Here is a 26,847-nt window from a genome sequence, read left to right on the forward strand (position 1 = left end):
GTTTTACATACTGCAGAAATAGAATTGCAGAAAGTGGTCAAATGATAATTTACTGAGTTTGAATATCAAAAAGAACAAATTCATGACTTTCTCACTGAATTCGAGTACTCAGCCAAGCAATATCGAAGTTTATCTACATAAACCTAGTTGCGCAAACCGGTTATTCTGTAATTATCCCACTATTGAGAAAAAAACATTCATGAAATATTTGGATGTAGTTATTGACCATCATTTGAGGTGGGATGAACAAGTGGTACATGCCATTAAAATAATGAGAATTCTCATGCATACACTCTACAACCTACGACACATGCTCTCAAGAAAAATCTTACTAATAGTATTTAACTCTCTAGCAGAATCAATAATTCGATATTGTATGGGTGGAACTTTCAACAATATTGAAAATGTTGAAATGAATTAGGGCTTCTCAACGGAAAAACTTTACAAAGAAACAAAGTTTTATTGAATGTAAGATGTCTGCATAACAACCAGTGTTTAATATGGATGTTCTTAAACAGTAACAGATATAGAACTAATATACCCAGGCCCACAATACTCTCAGAAGGCTCAAATATCCAAATACCAATTTACAGAAAATTATTTGGTACCGACGTTTGGGCAGGCACTGAAGTGACCCCAAAAATCTGTATCATTGTATCAACTTCAGTGATCTGTAAATATTAAAAAAAAAATCCACTTCTTACTTTGTGTCAAAAAAAATGGTTCACTGGAATTTGAACCTTATTCTTTGATAAACGAAATTTCCTCATTCGATTATTAACAGAACAGATGAAAATGTGGTGATTCAACTGCCTAAGAATTTGCGGAGAATCTTTTTATTTATCTTCCATGAGAACGAATAAATATTTGTTCAGATAATATACCTCCATTTGGCTGAAACCGGAAATGATTAAATTATAAGGGGAAGAATGATATGAAACTAATTGCTTTCTGTGAAAATTTTCCACATATTTCTTCCGCACACAAATATTTTCATGACTGGAAAAATTATTAATATATTTTAACTGATATATAAGAAAACGTAAACGATATTGTATAGCGAAACAAGTGTTATGGTTTTGTAAACTATCTAATTTCACTACTCATATTGTTTTGATAGAAATAAGGAGGGATCAATGACACAACTTAACAAAGTTTGAATTTTCATCCTCCCATCTGCAGTTTTACGAAGGAACAATTCCATTAGAGAAAAGTATAGCTTCATTTCATAAACTTCATAAATCTTCGTTCGTATGAGCAAAGTTGAACCGAAATCATTAATGAATGACGTTATCGGTAATAAGTAGTTCATCCTCATTAACATTTGAGATTTCAATATGAAATGATTTTGCATTTGGATAAATTATTCAATGAATCAGCAAACAAGCAAGCAATTCTGTTGGAGGGGAGCAGTGAAGCCATTTTACGCCAGAGGTTCCAGTTTTGCCTTGTTTTGTTAAACCTATTGTATTAATTAGAAAATAGTATGGATTCTTCAATGAAAGAATGACTTGAAATCAGATATGTTTACTTAGATAGAGCCTCTCCATACTACACTATTCAGTGGAAAAACTTTTCGAACAACATTGGTACAACTATTAAGGTCCTGTTTTCTTTCGATGTCAATACCATCGATTGCTATGTACATTAGCATTCGATGTCTGTTGCTTCAGGGCTTATATATGGGGTTGATGTTCTGTGTCTGGTACACTCATCAGCTTTTCTGCCAGTGATACATGAGTGTCCTGCCAACCAGTTCATAATCAGATTTCTCAAACCAGACTCAGTGTCATTATTGAGTCCATCAAATTACCTACCGTTATTTCTCCATTATTAGTGGTTCATAACTTAACTCGCGGAGTTTCGGTCGTACACATTTTCCACTGACATATGATCCGATCACATGTTTGATGTTCGTTTCTCCACATATTTCGTAATTTGAATTTTTTTCGATCCCTTATCACTCGGTAAATTTTCCAATTTGAATTGGCCTCTCACATAGTTACAATATATAAATAAGAGACATTGACAACGTATCCAATGCAGCTGTTGTTTCATCTCTGGCCATCAGTCTACAGTTGCATATATAGTCAGGAATTCAACCACCATGGTGGAGAACCAATATCATGGCTGGTTCCAGCTTACATATCTTTTCGTAGGAACGTGTCGCCAGCATCAATGCTACATCCCCCTTTTTGCATATCTACTTTGCATTCTACTTCCAGATATATCAATTCTTTTGGCAGATGTATCTCTTTCTGAAGTTTCAGAGATCCTAAGCCCTCTATCATGGTAGTCTTGTCCATTCTCGTTAGGCTTATGATCAGCGCTTTTGCAACAGTGCAATTTTCAGGATCTGCCGCATGCGTTTGTATAGCTCAAACCTCAGAATGAAAAATGAGAATCTAAACTTTCTATGTTTTATACCACTTGTATTTTTAGTTAACGTTACTGCAGATTCATCCAAGGACATTTTCAAACGAATACAATAAACTGAACGATTAACAATGTATACCCTTTTATACTTATACAACTCCTATAGGTAGAAACAAGGGGTCCTTATCGACTTAACTACCTGAATTTTCTTTACGTGTGACAATGCTGGTAGGCTATTTGGTCGGTCGGCAGCCAGGCGGTTCGACGTGGGTGCTTGTTCTCTCACTCGAATTGACTGCCGTGTTGATCGGTGATTCAAGCCCTAGTCCGAATGATCGATTTTCACTTGCTGTCATCCAACCCGTGCTAGGAATCACACGTTAAAAGGTAAGACCTCGTTAATCCTTAGCTCGCACAAGTTTCGACTTCTGAGGGTTGTCGTTCGTAGGGGTGCAACAGCTGGTTAACGGAAAAACAGATTTCAAACAGATTTTTTTTTATTCTGAAAACCAGCGAGTAGACCAGGTCAATTTGGTCATTTAGTAGGCTACATACGCAATGCTTGTTCATGAATTTTCAAGGATTTCAAATAACTGAGCTTTTGAAAATTGCTGATTTTTCAAAACAATGTGGAAGTGGCATTTAGGCCACATGCCAGGTTACCTAATTTCCTTTTTATTGACAAAGATAAGTGGACAAGTTGGAGAAATCTGGAGTTCATAAGCGTAAGTGTCCGGAGTGTTTATGTAGGACAATGTAGCCAAAATTTCTCAAAATAGTAAAAATTCGACGTTCTCAAACCATTCCTTGAAATGCAACCCAAGTTCCCGAATCTGAACGATACCGAAATTTCGTACTATGCATCCAAGGGTTAGGAATTCAATTATAGGAAATAGGTTTCAATTCTCCTACCATGTAGTAACAGCTACATTTATCAATTTATTGAACCTCAAAAAGTCCCATGAAAACATAATTGACGAAAGAAAAGAAGAAAACATTAACAAGAAACACAAAATTATTAAAACTGAAAATATAAAAACATATAAACTAAGAAGTAAATAAATCGCAGTTAGATTCGAAAGAGTATTATGTAAAAAACTAGAGACGATATCTATTTTAAAAAATCAGTTTTTTCGGTAACCAGCTGTGGAATATGTTTGAAGATACATTACTAAACACAGTGAAGGACATCTGTGGGATAAATATATAATTGGACTGCCGATATGAAATTACAAATAAAACGAAAGATGAAAGCTTGCAAAGATTCCTTATTTATTTATTTGTATCCAAACAGATCAGAATAATGAATATAAAATAATCTCCACATTTCAATAATTATAAATCCCGAGAATCACTTGTGTACCCAACAAGAATGAATGAAAAATCAGCAGTCGTCCATCATATTTTGCAACAAAACCATCCCATAGACTTCAGTTCATTATGATTAGTTAGACTAATCATCGTTGTGGAATTGGCCGCGGTGGTAGTGCGTCTGACTCACGATCGGAAGGTCGTGTGTTCGATTCCCTCTTCGACCAGATATTTTTCTCGAGAGAATTTATCTGGTTGAAGCTGGAATGATTCTGCAACCGTGTTAGGAATCACACGTTAAAAGGTAAGACCTCGTTAGTCCTTAGCTCGCACAAGTTTCTCAACTTCTGAGAGTTGTCGTTCGGATTAACGGAAAAACAGATTTTTCAAACAGATTTTTAGACAAGTTAACAACAACAGGCAACTAAATGCCTATGAGAGTGTAGAAATAAGTAAACACAATAATATTATGAATAACGATGACGGACTTATACCAAAGAGCATACTATATAGCTTGTTAAAATAAAATAATATTGTTGGGTTTACTGATTACTACATAAGGACACATTGCAAAAATAAATTTAGATAGGCAATATTGTGAAATTAATTTTTATCTAGCTGAAAATTGTTTTATATAAACATATATTGTAAAATAATAGATAAGGCAGAATTGTAAAATTATTTTGGTTGGTATACCTGTATGGGTGGTACACCTGGATGGTTTACCTGTATGGGATACCTATATAGCATAAGCTAGCTTCGCATTAGTTTCTAGTTTTAATCTTCTTCTTTAGAGATGATCACTTGTTATTTATTATAATATACAAAAAAATACATCAAGCTGAGGGATCTTCTTGTTTCTGAAGAGAGAATTTTAAAGTCATATCTAAGTTAATTGGATCTGATAACTTCATAGTCAGCCCTAATACGGTACTGGTTGTAGTACCTGAGCAATTTATTTTGTATTTTATCGACTGCATTAATTGTGGCCCGATATTTACCTGACCATATTATACTTGCAAATTCCAATTAAGGTCTCACAAGTGTAGTATAATAATTTTATATTATTGTTATTCGTAAAGTCCTAAGTTTGTCTACACTGGTCAACAAAATTTTAACTGTTTTTTGTCACATGAAAACTTATATTGAACTTTAAATCTACTAGGGTCACTAACCAATATTGTATCAATGAAAAAAAATTGACATAACCGGTTTTTGTGTTGACATCAAAGCATATATTTTGGTGAAAATTACAAAATGAATTTGGTGAATATTTGTCTTCTGGTTGGTCCCTCCTGAGTTTCCAACAATAATCTACTAGCATTCCTGGGCTCCATTTCCATTGATAACGCTTCACTATTAAGTAAATGTCCCGATGGAATCTCTTCCCTTGTTCGTCACTCACAGCACTCAAATCTAGATGAGAGTCAAACATACGTATTTTTTAGGACACATTACACCCCAAAGCTTTATCTGACATTATTAGTTCCTCTATTAGGTCGTTGTGTTTTCCGATTTATGATTTCCTAGGATATTTTAGACAACACAAAACATTTCCAGGCGATTTTTTCCTGGTCATTTAGTTCTCCTTCAGAGCTCTTATCTTTCATAAGTTGTCGTATTTGTTTGCCTACAAATATTCTCCCTTCAATTTTCGCGTCGCTGAGTTTGGGAAATTTATCTTTCAGATATAAAAATCCACTGACATCTTTGCGCATAGCTTTTTCCAAAATTTTTCATCAGACTGAGTGCAACGGTGGTAAAAATATGTCATCAGGGTTCACTAAAGGCTTATTTTTAACATTTTTATGGCCTGGAGTACATAACTCACGATTGAGTCACATTTTATTTTAATAGTGACTTTTTATGTATTTTCAAGAATAAGTATCATTTTCGTAAGTCTTTTCCATAGCAAAACCATGAGCAACCGGCACTGAAGGGTGTTCGTTTCTGTTATGCAGCAACACTGCTTTCAAACTCGTTTTTGAAAAGTCAATGAACAATCGCCATGACTTGGATCATACTCAAAATTCAATAAATTTATCACAATATAAATATTATGACAATGGACTAAATCGTTTACTATAGAAAAGTAAGCTTTTATTTTATGGCCACAATGTCGAAAATAAAAAACTGTTGAAAGTAAATTCCAGTCTTTTAATCCAGACCTCAAAAGCTCAGCCTGTTTTCTAGACAAATTCAAATCACGTACTAAATCGTTTAAATCACTTTGTGTTTGCAGTTCATCACTTGGGTCACTATCTTCATATTCCTCATACGAACAAGTTCTTCCGGACTGGAATCCCGACTTTCTTGTGTTGGCCGAAGACAAGTTTGAATACTGGATAGTATGTTTGGACTTCGTTATAATGCCTTTTATTTTTGTTTGACTTGATGCTGCACAGTAAATCCAAAATATTCTTAAAAGCACTGTTCAATTAATTCTTCACACACATAACAAAACTGTCAGGGTTAGCAGAACACTTTCGTTGCATATTTGCGATGTACCTGACGAAAATAAAATGTATGTTAGCTGATGCAATAGTTATACAGCCGCCTGAATGACGAATATTAGGTCATAAATGAATATATAGCTGTCACAAAAAAACTGGATGTGATTGAGACAAAATTATTATATATTTATAATAGGGGTAGGCCAACATAAACAAAACACATCACAAAGTTCATGTGACAAAAACACTGTTGACCTGTGTAATGAATCCCAACATTCGATTTGACGATTCAACAATATTTTGAATGTGTTGCTCCATTTATGAATACTGTCGATGTTCCTTTGCAAATGAACACAATCTCTAGCTGTTTGTATCTGTTTATATATTTTCAGATCATCAGCAAAAAGCAAACATTCAGAAAATTTCAAAATGGAAGGGAGATTATGTATAAATGGAACAAATTATTATTTGTGAATCATATTATAGTGATCCAAGGTTAGATTCTTGAGAAACACCAGAGCTACCATGAAATTCACCAGATGTGTTACCATTGTGTTCAACACAGAAATATCTATTTTGTAAATAACTTTTCAATAATTTCAACAAATTCTCAGAAAATCCAATTTTATTTAGTGTATATAACAAAACATCGTGGTCTACTTTATCAAAAGCTTTTCTGAAATCCGTGAATATAGTATCGAGTTGACTCTTTAATTTTAGTGTATTACATGCATAATTAGTAAAAATCAATAGATTGGTATTGATTGATTCATTGCTAACAAACCAGTGCTGTTCTTCCGTGATATATATTTTTGCTTAGTGAATGGATAATTTGCTTGGCCGGAGCACACAGTATGGATATTGGCCGATAACTTTCAGTCTCACATTTTTTACCACTCTTATAAATAGGTGTTACTATAGTTTTCCACAAATCTGAAAAAACATTTGACTAGATGATAAGGTTGAATAAATGAAAAAGTGGTATTTTTACCCAATCGCCAAAAGCTTTCAGAATGAATGGGAGAATTACCTAGCCGATAAGACGACCGAGAAATATGATGCGTATAGAAACCCGAGATACAAAACAATAAAAAAAATGGACAAAAAAGAGACATGGATTGATTTTGGAAAAAAAATAGAAGAAGCTAGCAAAGGCAACCAAAAACTATTTTATTCAACACTGAAATCTTTGAGAACAGAGAAAATACTATAATAGGGGAGCCCAAGCGGGGATTTCGGAATCTACTAAAGCGCGGCAGATTAATATACAGGGGGATACCTTGTACCCGGTTAAGTACCTCCACCAAATATGAGCCCCATATATAAGGCCGCCTGTGAGGGATAAAGGAAATTTTTTTATTTTGAAGGAAATAATTCAAGGATAACAAAAAATATATAATCTGACGATTTCCGCAAGCCGAAATAACAAAAATTCGTCGAGAATTTCAATGGGTGCAGTTGTGTGATACCTATATTTCCCTTTCCGAGTTTTTATTCCTCTATTCTCTATTCATTTTTTCTCTATCTATTACCCTATCACTCCGTGCCCACTCTGAATTATGTTGCCATGACGCCATCACAGCTGATCACAGAGACTCGTTCGTGATGAAGATGAAGATGATGATTAATTAATCAATTAATTGATGGATGTAGCCGTTACTGCGTGGTACGAAATCATAATGAAAAAAAAAAGAGAAATTAAACTTTCTATCTTTTTTCAGTGACGTTAGTACTGCAGTTTCGTCCTATAAGGACATTTTTAAACTTATACAATATATAAGGACATTTTCAAACTCATACAATATATAAATTTGAAAATGTCCTTATAGGACGAAACTGCAGTAACGTTAGTTACAAATAAAAGTGGTAAAAAACATAGAAAGTTTCATTTCTCTTTTCTTCATTAATTAATCAATTGATTATAAAAAATTTAATTTTTGAGCATTATTTAAAAATTATTTTCTTATGAATACGAGTATTGTACTCAAAAAAACATACACTTATTTATTTGCATGCTCTTTCCTGAGCTTTTCAATTAATTAAGTTCAATGAATTAATTTTTTTTATTATTATTTTTGTCAGATTAGGCGAATCCCTCTAGATAATCGTCAGATTATGAGACAACACATCAAAAACATAAAGATTATAAATCTTTATGTTTTGATTGAGTATTTCAAAATGGCGAATTTTTTGCACATTATAATAATGGCCGCGACTTTGCGTTAGATCGAAATCGTCAGATTATTGAATGAGAGCTTTTTTTATGTTGCACTCAACGCTCCCTCAGAAAATCTGACACGCTCGATTACATTTTTTTTTCTTTTCACTTTTAACCCTTACGTACAACCACCCACATCATGCAAACGATCAGATTAACATACCAACATTATTAAAAATAAAAAATACGTAGGACATTGACGCTATCAATATCTGACGCGCTTCCCCCACCGATGAAAAGGTATATATTATATAACATCTTTTCTTCTTATCATCTTATAGCTTTGCAATCTAATATGTCTCAATGACGCTCGAGTAAATCCCCATTTTGCATCGTGGGCTCCCCTGCTACTAACATAATTAATCATCGAAAGGAAAACTGGGGACTTACTTACAGAACAAAAGTACATACTCAATAGATGGAAAGAGTATTTTCAAATGTCCGAAACTGGATTTTAAAAAGGAAGGGACACAGATATACAAACAGTGACACAGAAAAATACAGAGAATCTGATACAAATGGAAGAGCAAACTACAACAATAAAAAACCTTAATAATGGTAAAGCCCCTGGAATCAACAAAATCACAGCGACAATGTTAAAATGTGTGGGACAAAAAGGAAACTGAACTGAAAGTAAATCCATATATCGACCAGTGTTAACATAGAGCTGTGAATCATGGATACAGAATCATGGAACAGAACAGCAAATGAGTAGAATTCAAGCTCTTGAAATAAAATGAATTACTCGTATTGATAGAATAAGAAATGTGGACATGAAAAAAGAACTAGAAGTACAGCGAATACTAGAATTTGTAGAAGAAAGACAACTCAACTGGTGGAGACACTTGTATCGAATGAAAGAGGCAAGACTAACTAGACAAGTTTGGGAAGCGGGAATCCAGAAGAATAAGAAAAATGATAGACCAAGAAAAAAATTGTATTAGACAATAGGGCACATACTGGAAAAAAAAGTGACATGGACAAAAGCCAAGCATTGAAATACTAACAGAAAAGAATGGAAATTATTTTGTAAAAATAGTTATTGACAAAAGTGTTATTTGTGTTTGATATAACTCACCCTACACCATGGTATGGTAGAAGGGTGCTTGATTACATATGTATATAGAAAGTTCCATAATACTGGGGATAAACCCTTGCCACCCGTGCTGCTATCGTTTCTTCCATAACGGTCGTTTATATCAATCTTCCTTTGAGCATACAGTCTATCCACCAGCTGCTCCTGTCATCGATCTCCTTCTCTTCTATGTCACAATGATTAATTCTAAGGACGTATCATCAAATGTGGCCTCAATATTCGATAAAGCAGCTGAAACAATGTTCTTGATCATTAAAGCATATTCTGCTTTTTCCATTTCTGTTAATATACCTGACCTATACCTAGGCATATTGGTATCGATTTTTTTCAGGACAAAATACAAGAACTACAGAAAAATCCTTGAAGCACGGTGCCTGTGCGAAAGTAGCGATTCACATTGGATTTGAATCGCTGGAGATTAAATCCATTTGGAAAAACGTTCTCAGGAAGTTTATTTCACATAAACGCTATTCTCCAGATGAAAGAGTTCTTGAACAGTGAAGTTCAAGGTGTACTATGTTGATCCTCAAAACGATAAGCAGCCACAGTCCGTCACGTATTTCTGATATGTACCGTGTAACAGTTCATTTATGAGATACTGGGACAACCTGTATGTACATTTCGATAGTTCAATTGAAATGGCGTGCGGGTGGACAGAGGACGATTGAAGCGACAGTGTGAGGCTAGTGTGAACAAACATCGAGCAGAGAAATGGTCGGTGCTGCTCGATAAAATAAATTTTACACTTAGTGTACCTATTTAACTTCAAAGGCCTAAAAAGAAGCTAAGGTAAATCATTCAAGATATTACAGGTTTTCGTTTTTGTGGTAGATTTGCAGAAACAATGTTCTCGTTTCAGGCCTAAAAGAAGGAATAAAATCAAGAAGAATCAGATTCAGTTGAGTTGACGTTAATTTCAATCAATTCAACTTTATCCAGCAAATTTGGCTTCATCTATATCTTGATCGTTCACTGTCTGCTACGTCGTTGTCCGATTGTCTACCTTAAGAGCCGATGTTCATTTGATAAGAAATTCGATGCGAGTTACACCACTAACTAGCGGGTTGAGGACAATTTTCTTAAGTAATTTCGGTCTGGTCGTGTCTGCAATTTTAGGAAGACTCGTGGAATTTCATCCCTTCCGGATATATAAGTACGTGAAAACCTACTTCTTGAGGATCCAATTTAAAATAATAATATATAAAACAATATCTACAAAACAACCCCTGTCACTATTCAACATCTCATGAAATTTGAGTGCTGAGGAATGTACATCCTTTTCAAACAAGTACGTCCTATGCATTTCAAGGAATACTGAAGAGGGTAATTTTTGGACTAGGTACAATGATTCATTTGAAAATTTTTCAGGAGTGAAAATTTCACATTCTCAAATAGTTTTCAAGAATACAGTGCATGAAATGTTGCACCCCTACGAAAGACAACCCTCAGAAGTTGAAACTTGTACGAGCTAAGGGCTAACGAGGTCTTACCTTTTAACGTGTGATTCCTAACACGGGTTGGATGATGGCAAGTGAAAATCGATCGTTCAGTCTGCGGCTTGAACCACCGACTAACACGGCGGTCGATTTGAGTGAGTGAATAAAGCACCCACGGCGAACCAACCGGCTACCGACCGAACAATGATACATTTACAAAAATGTATAGGTTAGGATGTACGAATTAAAAAGCCTAAAATAGAATAGCAGTGACAAAAAATAATTTCAAAAACAAGATTTTATTGAAGCGTACTATAAGGTAATGCACTGAAAAAATCAAATAAATTTTGATCAAGTTCAAATCTAATCATAAATTATAGGTAAATATAGTGCGACATGCTTTCAGCAAAACTACACATTGAGTACACGTTTAATATTAAATTATAGTCAATGTGAGTAGATGAGTATAATTTATTTTTACTACTATTAATTCTTTCTCATGAGTGGAATTCATTTCATTTATTGCAGTATATTAAATAAATACGTTCGATTAAAAAAAAATTTCATTATTTTATTATTTTTTTTCAAATTTTTTGTTTTCTAATTATTTTATTATTTTCTGGCTTTCCATCAGTACCATGTGGAAACTCATCTGATACTTACCCGAGTTCTTCCCAATAGTAAAGCATCCATTTCTCCCCCAGGTTGAACAGTGGTGACAGTTGGTACCACGATTTTTACTGGAGATGTCGAACTTGCCATAACAGCGCACTTTCACAAAACGTTTCACAGAAAAACTACGAGTTATAGATATTCAGTTAAATCATTTAGTTAAAAGACAATTGTTATTGAACACATACAATCTAACATACAATATAGAAAGAGTTCGGTATGTTTCTCTCAGAAGTTGAGAATACTAGATAAGACAATATATTGTATTATACTAGATGTGAGTAAACAATCAGTTTCATTTGATATTTTGGCCCCAAAAATACAAATAGACATCCATTTATCTACTAATTGAGCATAGGTATATCTAACAGCCACGTTTATAATAAATAACATCAACAATATCATACTAGATCATTTAAAAATAACTATGATAATATATCTGACGAATAACTGTATCAAAAATACTTAGGTACTCTCCTTTAGAACTATTTTGTTGATAATGTTGTAACAATATGTTGGCTGCTGAGGTGATATGTGAACATCAATTTAATTCGTTAGATTTCATCTTTCAGTTAGGATTCGGTTTATTTCAGTTTAGAATTCAGTTTATCTCTTCGTTTGTTTAGGTTCATTTTAGTTTTTAGTTATTATTTTTCAACACTTCGATGTTTTATTGACATATTATGAGGGTTAGATGTGGTTTCTACGCCACGAGCGGAGATACAAGGTTAAACGTTGGATCTAAAGTCACTCTCTACATCCTCCCTGAAAGATATGCGTCCAGCGCCTCTGCTGGTTTTCACTGGAAGCTGCGATATTGATTTCGGCGAGTGACAGACAACCTCATCATCGGTCCATCAACTGATGAGTATTTAAAGGGTTGTTATACCAATCGCGATCGTAAATTAGAAAATTGGAAAAATTACGCTTTTCAGTGAATTGATATAAATGTATACAATGTATTACGGAAATGTTGGGAAATGTTCTAACTCGATGCGTTGTATGGTTATCTTTCTGATATTTCCTTATTTTATAAAAAATGAATCGAAATGAAAAATTTTATTTTGCTTATAGTTGTTTCGCGGCGTTCACCTCAAACATATACTGTAATCATTAAATTTTTCAAAACACGAGAAAATATTCAAAAGACAAGAAATGCTTTTAGCATTGATTTATATTGAAAATGATGTTGACCGTTAACCAAATTCTCATTTTCTTCAACATTTTGCAACCAAATTTTGAAAGTGTATTTGAGAAGGTTATTTCTTCTGCAATTTCATATGTCAACTTTCATCAAGCTAGGACGAAAATGAATTGTTTTGGCATCTTTGACGGTATATACAGTGTCATCCCCAAAGTATGCACCTCATGAGACACTTATTTATTAAGGATTTTTGACAAAATGTTATTCCTAATAAAAGTTTGTGCATCAGCTGAAGCTGAACATACACCAACAAAATGCAGTAAAACACATGTAATATACGAGGAGCCTTCAGATATATGATTTTGAGACAGAAGTGAAGTACTCTTATTTTGGAAAATCTCGAGAAATGTTATTTAAAAAATTTGTTCAGCATTGAAAAATACATCTAGTTTTGAAGTCATGGCCATCCAAGCGAAGCTTTATTATTTAACCCATTATTTTAAATGAGGACTACGAAAATAAAAATTTGCTAAAACTATGAATAGACAGCATTCTGAATACGAAGGTTCATTTTAAAAGCCTGTTATATTACGAATTACACAACTATGGTGTGAACCATTGTCAATTTTTTTGAGGAGTAAAATAATTTTTTTTAAGTTTTTGGTGCAAAGTTATCTTTATTTGTTGTTAACACCAAAAATTACTAAAAATTATACTGTATTGTAACAAAACCTCAATGTTCAATAATATCAAACCAAAAAACATCGAAATGAAATAGGTATTTCGGAACAAACTGATTGATTTTCTGAAGATTTTTTTGTCCAAAATAATAATATATACATCGATCGATTAGAACGTATTCAGGATCGATTTTTAAAACTCGTTGCTTACAAACAAGGTATTCGAATTACTGAAAACAGTGATACTTTGCGAATTAGACGAGACCTCCAGTTAGTATCGTTGGAACATAGGCGTAACATATCAGATATTTTATTTTTACAAAAAATAATAACAAACAAAATAAATTGTCCATCGTTATTATCAATCATTTACTTAAATGTTCCAAATAGAACAAAGAGAGCACATGAATTATTTAATTTACCTTTCAAGAGAACACACTGTTTGCAGAACTCTCCTCTATGTCGATGCGTTAAATGGGGTAATTCTCTCGCAAACTACTTCGATATTTTTAATACTTCTTTGCTTACTGCCAAAAAAATATCGAAAGATTATTTTCATAAATTATAATTAACACATTTCGTCAATAACTATTAATCAGTTTTTATTGTTATTGTATTTGATTTTAATTTATCCCTTACTTTAGACATTGTGTACATGTGTAGTATATAGATATTACCCTAATTTAATATTAATTTAATTATGAGGATACTGTAGTGGATTTTTTTCTGTTTGTATCCCGAATATATATATATATATATATATATATATATATATATATATATAAATACTTTCGAGTATGTTTATTCCCTTCCCTTCCGGCGGTACAGGCCGGAGTGTTAAAGTCTGAATTTCCGGAATGTATATATATATATATATATATATATATATATATATTATATATATATATATATATATATATATATATGAACTGGACAAATTCTGAATATGCGGTTGGTTACCTCGTTCACAGGCAGATGGCACGATGACAAATCTGCTGTTTGTTGTCCGCTTCAGCCTAGTTCGAGGAATGATACTCTGAAGGAGTTGTCGTGGGGCATTTTGTCAATTACCTCACAAATAATAAATTACTGACCATCATACAATAACCATGGTCTATTTTTATTGGGTGCTCACCTTTGGGAAGTGTTTGGGTGGTTCATCGATGTCCAACCACTGTCCTGAACTGTCTTGTTCAACAACTGTCTTGTTCTGATCGTGATGTATTCAGTTCTCGAATTTTCTGACATTTCCTATACATACAATTAATTTTTGAGGCTGTTTCGTCAGCGCTTTGGTTTAATTCAAATTTGTAAAGAAAAATTGACAAAAATAACGACATCATATAGTAATGAGCTGAAAAGAGTCAAAAATTTAAAATTTGGGAAAATAATCAACAGTGTCAATGCATAGAGAACCAAATTCTTTATCGATCAGTATATGCCACGACACAGTGGAATAAATATTCATTGAGATATGGAGTTACAAAAACACATGACATTAAAGCGGGCAAAGCTTTTGAAACAACCCAATACGAAGTTCCATTAAAAAAGAAGCATGATGAAATTTCGAATAGTTCAAATAATACTTGATGTGGTATAATTAAGGTACATGTTTTTCGTGAACTTCAGACAAAAATATTTCTTTCGGAATAAGCGTTATCAATTAAATAATTAAGTGGGTCCGAACAATGGATAGCATCTCACATTTATTAATGTTCTATACTTTTTCTAATTGTCAGACTTCGGTTGTTTTCGATTATTACTTTTCTCCTTGAATGAGATTTTCGATCAGGAAAAAATATAAGTTGTTTTAACACGATAGATCAAAATGAAGCTAGAATCCATCAATGTCATACAGTAACGATGAAGCTTAGGTAAAAATATTCCGTGGAAAAATTGTTAAAAAATTCAACATCATTCTAGTAAGTATGATAAAGAAGGAGTGACGTATCACTTTCTCCTTTAAACGGATTCAGTACGAATTTTGCACAAACGCCAATCGTCAGAATGAAAAAAAATGTATGCATAGAAGATACATATAACGTCCCATAAAAATATTCAGAGTCATAGCGAAGTTACTACGAAAAAGAATCTTTAAACTTCAGCACTCTGTAGTTCAAAAGTTGCAACCTATAAGAAATATGTTCATGTGAAGTTTTTTATAATTACTCAAAAATAACTCCCTCATAGATAAGCATTTCGTTAAGAAACACCATGCATAGTGAAACAACAATATACGTGGCCTCTTCAAAAAATAAGGTGAATGTTCAAATTTCGCGGGCTACGTAAAATCGATTAGCGAGTTTTTGATTTTTTTATGTCGGTACACTCGTCTCGAACATGTTAATAGGGAAGCCCAAGATGGGATTTCGGGATTTACTGAAGCGCGGCAGATTAATATACAGGGGGATACCTTGTACCCGGTTGAGTTCCTCCACCAGATATGAGCCCCATATATAAGGCCGCCCGTGAAGGATAAAGGATCACATTAGTGAAAAAAATGATCATCAGAAATTCTCGAGCCCGTCAGATTAAGGTAGGGTGAGTTGATCACATGCTAAAATGTGTATATTCCAGTAATCTGACAATTTGAGAGTGACGTAAATAAATGGGAGGGCAGCAAAGTTGTCGTGTCGACATTCTTGAGCGTAGCTGGTTTTTTTATTCATTTTGAAGGAAATAATACGAGGATAACGAAAAATATATAATCTGACGATTTCCGCAAGCCGAAATAACAAAAATTTGTCGATAAAGTTTAATGCGTGCAGCTGTGTGATACCTATATTTCCCTCTCCGAGTTTCTATTCCTTTTTCACTTTTTCTCTATGTATTACTTTCTCAGTCCGTCCCCACTCTGAATTCTGTTGCCAGGACGCCATCACAGCTGATCACAGAGACTCGTTCGTGATGAAGATGAAGATGATGGTCAACTAATCAATTGATTATGGAAAATCAATTTTTTTTAACATTTGAAAAAATTATCTTCTTATAAATACAAGTATTCTACTCAAAAACATACACTCATTTATTTGCATGCTATTTCCTGAGCTTTTCAATTAATTAAATTCAACGATTCAAAAATAGGAAAAAAATATTTTTTTGTCAGATTAGGCGAATCCCTCTAGATAATCGTTAGATTACGAGACAACACGTCTAGAACATAAAGATGAACGATATATATCTTAATCTGACGCGCTTGAGTATTTCAAAATGGTGAATTTTTTTGCACATTTCAATAATATTGTCAAATATAGAAAATAATCATGAAATAATTCAGATTCATTCAAGTAAATATATGAATTGAAAGATATTCCAACCTCACTTCAATATTTTAACACAAGAACACTCAGTATTCAGAATTCCATCTTTTAATATTTCAAGTTCATAGACATCGAAATTGATCAGATCACAGGATATGGAATATAAAACAATCTCCAAATACGCAAACTTGGCACAGATTGCATATTGAGCATTTTACTTTAGTACAGTGACCGGATCAAAGTCGGGATGTCAGCTTATAATTCTTTATAAAAATTGAGGAGGTCAAGATCATTAACAGTTAACAGACAACAGTCAGTATTCATTTGAGTATCGATTAATCGTCAGCAATGCAGCACATCTCCTTCTCTTCGATCCTGCTGGGTGGCAGTATAATGTAAGTTTTTGATTGTTTTAATGTATTATTTTTATTTACATTTGAGTGTGAGTTTATTTTTTCTGTTTCTTCACAATAAATATTTAATTAAGTTTCAAATGAGTTCTTTCATTATTTTGGATGAATGAATGAATGGGTGAAACAGCAAATAAAAATCCTCTCGTTAATAGCCAAGTGAGAACTGAGTTACGACAATAGCTGCGAGTTTGAGTCAGATTGAAATCGTCAGATTATTCAATGAGAGCTTTTTATTGTTGCACTTAACACCCCCTCAGAAAATCTGACGCGCTCGATTAATTTTTTTTCTTTTCACTTTCAACCCTCACGTACAACCCCCAGCATCATGCAAATGATCAGATTAACATACGAACATTATTAAAAACACGTAGGACATTGATACTATCAATATCTGACGCGCTCGAGTATGTCCATGCAACAGTATTTTTTTACATATTCAAAAATCTATAGCCGCTTCCACCACCGATGAAAAGGTATATATTATATAACATTTTTTTTCTTATCATCAAAGCTTTGCAACCTAACTTGTCTGTATGATGCTCGAGTAAATCTCCATTTTGCATCGTGGGCTCCCCTATTATATGTTTACTGTTTCAGCTACTTAGCATGTTCAGTTTGTTGGTGAGAGGCATAAAAGTTAGAAGTGTTGTGCGTGTTTGTCGAATTTCTGCAATTGAAAAAAAAAATGATCAAAAATTTGCATTAAATTTTGTGTAAAGAGTGAAGTTGAGAAGATGTGGATGACAACGTTTGCCCTGAATGCTCCACATATCAATAATCGATGAAAATGTTGAGAAAGTGAGGAGTTTTTTTTTATGGAGAATCATCGAATCAGTATTAGAGAAGTTGTTGAGGATGTCGGCATGTCGATTAGGCTCATGCCATGCAATTTTTTCGAAATTTTCCGTGATGGAACGTGTGGCAGCGAATTTCGTTCCTAAATTGCTGAATTTTGACCAAAAAAAACCGTCGCATGAGCATCGCTCAGGAATTGTTTAATGACGTCAACGGTGATTCAGATTTGCTTGAAAGGGTTATAACTGGTAACGAATCGTGGATATATGGTTATGACATCGAAACCAAAGTCCAATCGTCTCAATGGAACAGCCCAGGAGAGCCAAGACCAATGAAAGCACGCCAAGTTTGATGAAATGTCAAGGTTTTGCCCACTGTTTTCTTCGATTACCGGGGCGTAATACAACAGGAGTTCTTGTCACATGGTCACATGGCCATAGGAGGAGTATTGTTTCGAAGTTATGCGCCCTTGCGAGAAGCAATACGAATAAAAAGCCCGGAAAACAATTAATGGCTTCTGAATTACAATAATGCACCTGCCCACTCGTCATTGCTTACTCGTAATTTTCTGGACAAAAACAACACCGTATTAATGCCTGAGCCACCGTATTCACCAGATTTGGCCCCTGCGACTTTTTCCTATTTTCAAGATTGAAGAGACCCATAAAAGGACGGCGTTTTGCGACGATTGAGGAGGTAAAAACCGAAATGCTGACAGAACTCAAGGACAACCAAAAAGTGTATGTCTGAACTGCTTCGAGGATTGAAATAATTTCTGGCACAAGTGTATTATATCTAAGAGAGAGTCCTTTGAAGGAGATAAAATATAAATTGATGAATAAATTAATATTTTTTGATAGAGAAGTGAAAATTCGCCTTGTTTATTGAACAGACAGCGTTTATAAAACAAAGTGTTGTTAGTTACACCATTCACAACTCAAAAATAGATGGACCGATTTTCCTTATTTTTGACTGGTTGAGCTTGTCTCCGCTCCAGCTCATTGCATGGAACTTCAACCTCAGTGTTGACAGGAAGTTGCGTATTTCCTAAGAATAATGAAATCAACTATGTTGTACGATTGTTCCGTATTCTGGAGCCTCAAGAGGACTCCTTTGAAACGAAGCATTGAGAAGGCCCCAGCGGGTGATGACGCGATGTGATATTTCTGCTCAGTACTTTAAATATCAACGTGAAGAAATTCAAGCAAGCGTGGGTAAACGGCCCCCCAGATCACCTGGTGCGGTCGTAACTACGACTCTTTCAATGTCAACGCGTAGAAACTCAAGCGGCCTGGTTTTGAAGATCGTCCCCGCATAATCCAAAATTATAAGTTTCAATACGTTTTAAAAATTTGCGGTCTGTACCATTGTGATCATAGTGGTGTAGTGTATCGACTGCATTGACGGTGAGCGTTTATTCATTCCTGAAATGCAGTAATTTGAGATTTTAGACATCAAATAACCTACAAAATATTTATTTGCCTAGTGTCTGATCGAAACTTTTATGATGAAATCCCCAGTACAGGCCGAAGTGTTGAAATCTGAATTTCCGGAATGTTTCGAAATTCGTCGCTCTTCTACCTGTTAGCTGCTTGGTTATTGACTGGGGGTGATCTCCTTACTGATTACTCATCCCTCATCTCACTTGAGTTTCAGCCAAGCAGTCCACGAGTTTCCAAGTCGCTTCCAACGTTAGATTCGCACGCAAGATGAAGATAGGAGGAGAACCTAAGATTCTACTGTCTTCAAATGGATGAAAATCGAAGTCTTCTTATACTACTAGCCCCGACCAGCAAACATTCAGCCGGGTCAGCACTAGGGGTAAGCTCCCTTGCAGCTCCGGAAAGCAAAAAACACCGGGTTCTGACCCGGAAATACTAAGAGTGGGATCAGCCAATCGAAAAACTGTGACTGTGTTTCAACCCAGCCAACAGGATCCCCCTCATGCAACACTGGATCCACACCAGTGTAAGAAGTGTGGACAGAAAAGTGGATCACAGTATGCGCTATTGCGACATAAGCAGACTTGTGGAGTAAGAGACAGTCAGCATTGTATCCACTGTGGAAAATACTACAAAACGTACGGGAGGGCCAGAATGCATGAAAGAATTGCACACTCTGAGCAATACCAAAATGAGCTGGAGGTTCGCATCCCTGGACCGAAAGCGGCGGTTATGAAACGCCTGGCGGCATTGAGGCCTCTACTCCGCCAGGCCGTCCATTTATAGCTCACATAGAAAGCGCCACCAAGTTAATCAAAGATCAAATTTGCCATAAGAGTTGTTAACCTCAATACGCCACGCTTCTGGCCGAAGCCAGAGATGCCACAAAGATGAACTCTTCCACTGGCTCCTTTGCGGGGAACCAAAATAGCTCAGCCTCAACTCACAAAGCCAGCACATCAATGGTTTAAGTGGATGCAGTGCTGCATGTAGAGGAAGGAGGAAAAAGCTATCAGGCTAAGATTCTCAACTGGACTTCGCAGCTAGCCCACATATAATCGACAAGAATGTCACACCGGGTGGGGAAGAAACTGATTTCGAAACGGCTACTTTCGCCACTACTTCTTATATACTAGATGATAACGCGGCTAGTGATGGCCTGCCTGTATCGAACGAGTTTTGATGCCAGCCCCCGCTGGAGGTAGTAGGTGCTTTGCCCCCTTCTCTGGATGCTGGTTCCGATGGTGTTTCTTCTCCAGGGAAACCAGAGTCGGAATCAAGAGACCTTGATCTGTCATCACCACGTCGCTCCCTGGGGAGCAGGCAACCAAGAAATTGCGATAGTCTCTGACAAGCCTGCTGTAAGTACAATAACATCTGAGTACCGACCTAAATTTGCTACAAACATCTCCACCAATATGTCGTCCATGGCCATCCCTCCCGAGCTCGAAACCTTTCTCTTGTGTCTCAAAAATGTGTTCGAGAAGGAACTAGATGGTCAGCCTGCGAATACGGATATTTACAGCTAACAGGGGCCGAGCTCACCATGAATGACGCCTTATACAATTCCTAACAAAGTGAATAGGCGTCACATCCTCAGCGGGCCGCCGTAAAGATAAAAGAAATGCGTTGTCGCTAAAAGAACTGAATCTGGCTAGCTCCCAGAGCCAAGGCGGATCTGCCAAAAATATTCATAAGAAAAAGGAGAGATAACAAAGTGTGCTCAAAAATATATGGACCGATTTTCATTATTTTTGATTTGTTGAGTTTGTCTCCTCCCATAATTTTTTCAATTATGACAGTTGTAATGGAGCGCGAAATGATGATTGAGGTTATAAAAATAATGACTTTTTTTTAAGAACAAAACACAAGCACTACAGAAAATCCTTGGGGTGCTCTTAGAGCGGTGCCTGTGTGGAAGTAGTGATTCATATTGGATTTGAATCGCTGGAGATTGAATGTATTTGGAAAAATGTTCTCACATAATATGTTCTGACATAATTTGAAGACCATTAAATGCCACTGCTGGCTTGTGACAACATAAATGCCGTTCTCCAAATGAAAAAGTTTTCAAACAGTGAAGTTTAAGGTGTACTGAGTTGAACCTCAAAATAATGAGCAGCCACAGTCCGTCGCGTATTTCTGATATGTACCGCTCTTGGTGGAATCAAATGTGCCAAGTCACTTGAACACTTCCGAGCTTTTAAGAAGCAGAACATTTTCAATAGTGTTCAAATGAGCAAAGTATTTCGATAAATGAAGAGGAACACATTCATTCGGATTTTATTCAAACTTCTATGGAAATTCAACTGAATTATGAACCTCCACAGTTGAAATAAAAAAAATCGTTCGTACATGATCCACCAAATATTTCAATATATATTGTGAAGTTGTTGCCCGCGTGGACTACAATTTCTAGGTTTTCTTAGATTCTCTAACTACAAAAAGTTCTCAGGCATTTGCCAATCTTGATTCATAAAATCGTTCCACAAACTATAAGTATAGTTATGTAAAACCTCACTTGAATCAACTGAACAGTATTTTGATAGTATTTTTTAAATTGACATAACATTTTTATTCATCACCAATAGAACTTAATCGAACAATAAATACTTAATCAATCGATCGATCAGTGAAAACCGCACCTGAATCGGTTGCAGTAGCGTAGCTACTAAGGGGCTAGGCGGGGCAGTGTCCCGGGGCCCTCAGCTTAGGGGCCCTCGACCTTACTAGAAAATCTCAATCGAACTCAACTTTTGAGAATTTCTTCCATTTTCAAAATTTCCACCATTTTCAAAATAAATATGACAGATGGCAACACGACTTTAATCATGGCAACTCAGTTACTTAATACAATAGCTCAATTGAATACACGATTTACTGGTATGAGTGCAGTTTGTCAAATATTCAATTTTCTAACACCAACATTTTTATTACATGTTGATGAAGCAACTTTATCACAAAAGTGTGACGAATTCCAAAGAAAATATTCAGATATAATAGGCCCTAGCTTTTCACTTCAATTTGTCAATATTTACCACCTACTTGTACCTCAATCAACTCAAGCATGGACTGTTCACCAATTATGTAAGGAAATAATGAGTAAATTTGGAGTGCTAGAATGCGATCTAACGAAAGTATTTACAGCAATGTTATTATCCTTTACAATTCCTGTCACTTCTGCAGCAGCTGAAAGGTCAGTCAGCAAATTGAAAATAATAAAATATTATTTAAGAAATAGTATGGACCAAACTCGAATCCGACATTTATTGCTAATAGCAATTGAGAACAAAACCTCATCAAGTTAACCGAAGTTATTCATACTTTTGCGAACACTGAAGCTAGAAGAAGATTGTGATTATAAAAGCTATTTAGTCAGTTGATAGGTCCGATCTTTATATAATAATAATAATAAAACCCTTGAATCTTTTCTATTTCGTTTTATTGGCAATACCTACTCCAATTATTAAAATAATTGTAATTTATGTTGTTAGTGTTTGATATTTTCATTACCTGTCCTGCAGTGCGTGAAAAAGAGCTGATGATAAAGTAGCTTAGCATTTTTAAAGTATTTGAATATTTAATGATTTTACTTCATGAAACCTTACCAGTTTTGATAGCAGTGGGGTCCCATTTTTTTATTTGCCGCAGGGCCCTAGCTACGCCACTGATCGGTTGAGCCATTTTTGAGATTAGTGCGTACAATCGAACAGACAAACAGACAGCGATTAGTTATACACTTATTATACATATGTAACACAATTGATTACAATTTTGTCTGAACTAAAAATAAGATTCGTAGTTCACACTAATATCACTTATGTTCTTATTTTATTAAATAACATCAGAGTGAACACTATGTGCTTCAGGGTTTGTTAATAAATTTATTTTTCAATGATTCATGGGAATTTTTTTTGACGAAATGAGAACTCAAACAATATCATCTCGCTTAAATCTCTTTTTCTAGTTGGTATGAAACACACCGTTGTTGAAAATAACATTACTTCCGTATCACTGAAAGAATCCGATGCTATCTGTAGAATGAAATGAAATGCGCCCAACCGTTAGTGAATATATTCTAATTAGATGCAAAATACGTTGTGAAAAGCTCCTAACGACTTGGCAGCTATGAAGAGGAACGATAAAAGGCGGCATAATTCTCAACTTCATTTCTGTACTTGAATTCCACTTGACCCCATTTCCACACATTGGCACTGGGGTGAATTTTCCCTTTACTGATTTGGCGAAGATTATGGACGATAAAATGAATGACCCACGGAACATTTGTATGATTTTATCAATAGAACGAAAAGCCGGAACATTCGCACTATTCAACTTCTCAAAAATCTCAACGTGGGTGGAATCAATCATGAAAATAATCCGCTGTTTTTTAAGACTTTCATGAAGAGTAATAATACGTTATGAATAATTTGACATGTTACCATCAACGAAGGCAAGTATATATTACCAGGGTTAGAAAATTTTATAAGTATATATATATATAATATATATATATATATATATATATATGATGAGCTGTTTTCTCGGGTTTCGCTCCGTGTTCTGTGTATTTTCTCCCCATAAGGATTATTTTCACAACGTTTCGGCAAAGTCTCATTTGCCATCTTCTGGTGATGTCTGGTTTTTTTCAACTAGACTGATTAATTCGAACTCTGTGTCTTAATTTATAGGGATGGATGTTTCCCTTTACCTGCGTTGCTGCCACTACCTGTGTTTGCTCGACTACCTGTTTTGGTCTTATTACCTGAGCTGCCTCTCCTGTCTCTGTTATTGTACCTGTATTGTCATGTACCGAGTTTTGCCTCTGGAGTTGAGCCGTCTGATTGCTTGTGCGAAGTGATAAAACGGATCTCCATGTTGATGGTAATCTTTGCGCATCATCCCTCTTGTTCATATTATTAGGTCGTTTTTCAATTTCGATTGCCTCTCTGATTGTTCGTGAGTAAAAGTTTTCGTTGCTTGCTAGCATTTTTGTGTTGTCGAAATTGATGTTATGTCCTGTTTGAAGTACGTGTTGGAAGAGAGAAGACGTGGTGACTTTTCCCTTCACTGCTAGTTTGTGTTCATCTTTGCGAATGTTGATTCGTCTGTTGGTCTGGCCGATGTAAGTCCTGTCACAATCATGGCATGGTACTTCATACACTCCTTGTGATTCCAGTGGTATCTGATCCTTGGGATTACGAAGCATGGACCTTATTGTTCGTTCTGGTACGAACGAAGTTGATATGTTATGTCGGTGAAGTATTCTGCTGATTTTATCTGTTGTTCCTGCAATATATGGTAGTGTGGTTGTTATGACCGGTGTATCTCGAGTTTTTTGTTGTTTCCGTGTGGTTTTGGCAGCCGCTTTTATACTTCTTTCTGAGTAGTTATTCATTTGTAGCGTTGTTTCGATGGTGTTCAACTCTTGTTGTCTGTGATCGTTGTCTGCCAGCCTCCTCGAACGTGTAATGAGTGTTTTTGCCACCGCGTGAATTTGTTTTGGGTGTGTGGTGTGAATTTGCGTTTAGGTACCTGTTCGTGTGTGTTGGCTTTCGATATACCGTGTGACCTAATGTTCACAAAACAGGTAGTCAAGCAAACACAGGTAGTGGCAGCAACGCAGGTAAAGGGAAACATCCATCCCTATAAATTAAGACACAGAGTTCGAATTAATCAGTCTAGTTGAAAAAACCAGACATCACCAGAAGATGGCAAATGAGACTTTGCCGAAACGTTGTGAAAATAATCCTTATGGGGAGAAAATACACAGAACACGGAGCGAAACCCGAGAAAACAGCTCATCATACTTTATCCGTGAGAATCTTCGAGTTAACATATATATATATATATATATATATATATATATATATATATTATATATAATATATATATATATATATATATATATATATTTGATTGATGCAACTAATTTTCCTTTATTTTGAGTATTTCAATATTAAATTCTACAAAAAGGATTTGAAGCTTTATATCTTCTTAATTATCTGCGAGCGCTTTCGACAGTTGGTAGTACTGTCATCAGGGGCCATCCATAAAGTACGTCACACGTTAATGGGGAGGGAGGGTATCACCGAAGTGTGACATCGTGTGACAAGGGTATGGGGGGTCAATAGTTTTGTGACGTCACATGTTAAAATTTAAAATACTAAAACGCAAAGTTTGGATGTGAATTGAAAATTTTAAAAATTTACGAACTTGATATATATTTATTAATAAGTTAGCATTCTTGCTATGAGATAATCTCTCATGCAACGTCATTTAACTTCTAGAGCGGCGTTGTAATACAAGTGAGATTCTCAAATTCACGAGAATTTTGAATGGTAAGGATTTAAATAGGTTTAAGTCGTCGGCGAGTGCTCGCTCGCTTTTCTATCGTTATTACTACAATTGTCATTAAATCTCCGAGCATCATCCTATCTGAAACAAGTTCCATACGATAGTTATTGCCCTAGTGTCGAGTCATACATATTTAAAAGATCGTGTAGCGTATGTAGTTTATATTTTTCCTCATATAAAGCCGCTAATCAACACAAACAATCACATAAAAAACAAGAAATGTTACCTCTAGCGAAAATTCGTCCTCAAAGAATTGCGGCTAGACGTGCCCGAGAAATTCTCTGTTTAATGAATGATGATGATGCTTTATGGATGGAAGAGAATGATGTCGACACTAAGGATGTTCCTGACGTTCAAATTCAGAACGAAAATGAAGTGCCTGATTTTCCAGTAATAGCTGATATAAAAGAGTGGATCCAAAGTCCATGGACACTCGATAATTAAATTTTTTATCTTTAATTATTATAATTAATCGTTCATTATTTTCTAACTAGTCGTTTGTTTTTTCGGTTTTATGAAATGTTGGACTTTATATTGATTTTATTAGATTATTATTTAATAAAAATAAGTAAAAAATGAAAATAGCTGTTTTCTCTCGATTATTTTTAAATACATACATAAATTTTAAAAAATGTGTGACGTCACATCAGGAGGGGGGGTTATAAAAATGTGACAACCTGTGACAAGGACGGGGGGAGGGGTTCAAAAGTCCTAAAATTCGTGTGACGTACTTTATGGATGGCCCCTCATCTGGCACTCCTCAAACTGCCTCAAACTGCAGTTTCAGCCAAGCAGTTCACGATTCGCACGCAAGATGAAGAAAGTAGGAGAACCTAATATTCCACTGTCTACAAATGGATGAGGGGTGAGCTCCCTTGCAGCTTCGAGAAGCAAAAAACACCGGGTTCCGACCCGGAAACAGTGAGAGTGGTATTAGCCAATCAAAAAACCGTGACTGTGTTTCAACCCAGCTAACACAATCTCCCTCAGGCAACACTGGATCCACATCAGTGTAAGAAGTGTGGACAGAAAAGTGGATCGCAGCGTGCGCTGCTGAGACATAAGCAGACTTATGGAATAAGAGACAGTCAGCATTATATCCATTGTGGAAAATGCTTCAACCTACGGAAAGGTCAAATTGCATGAAAGACGTTCACAACCCAAGCAATACCACACTGAGCTGCAGGTTCGCAT

General features: G+C 35.3%; 1 protein-coding gene across 6 annotated transcripts in view; it reads right to left on the reverse strand.

Moving 5' to 3' along the window:
* Positions 1-26,847, reverse strand: part of LOC111513626 (inactive dipeptidyl peptidase 10) — a 260,347-nt gene that overhangs the window by 153,100 nt on the left and 80,400 nt on the right. Inside the window, exon 1 of one of the 6 annotated variants that reach the window (XM_074170727.1) lies at positions 11,554-12,280. The exons of the other annotated variants lie outside the window; for them this stretch is intronic. Within the exon in view, the coding sequence (XP_074026828.1) occupies positions 11,554-11,652 (99 nt within the window). The 5' untranslated portion in view covers positions 11,653-12,280. Of the gene's footprint in view, positions 1-11,553; positions 12,281-26,847 lie in introns of those variants that run through there. 6 annotated transcript variants of the gene reach the window in all.

The sequence above is a fragment of the Leptinotarsa decemlineata genome, unplaced genomic scaffold (genome assembly GCF_025532065.1).
Source record: "Leptinotarsa decemlineata unplaced genomic scaffold, Ldec_3_MD MMD2_P_RNA_scaffold_9, whole genome shotgun sequence".
NCBI classification, from domain to species: domain Eukaryota; kingdom Metazoa; phylum Arthropoda; class Insecta; order Coleoptera; family Chrysomelidae; genus Leptinotarsa; species Leptinotarsa decemlineata.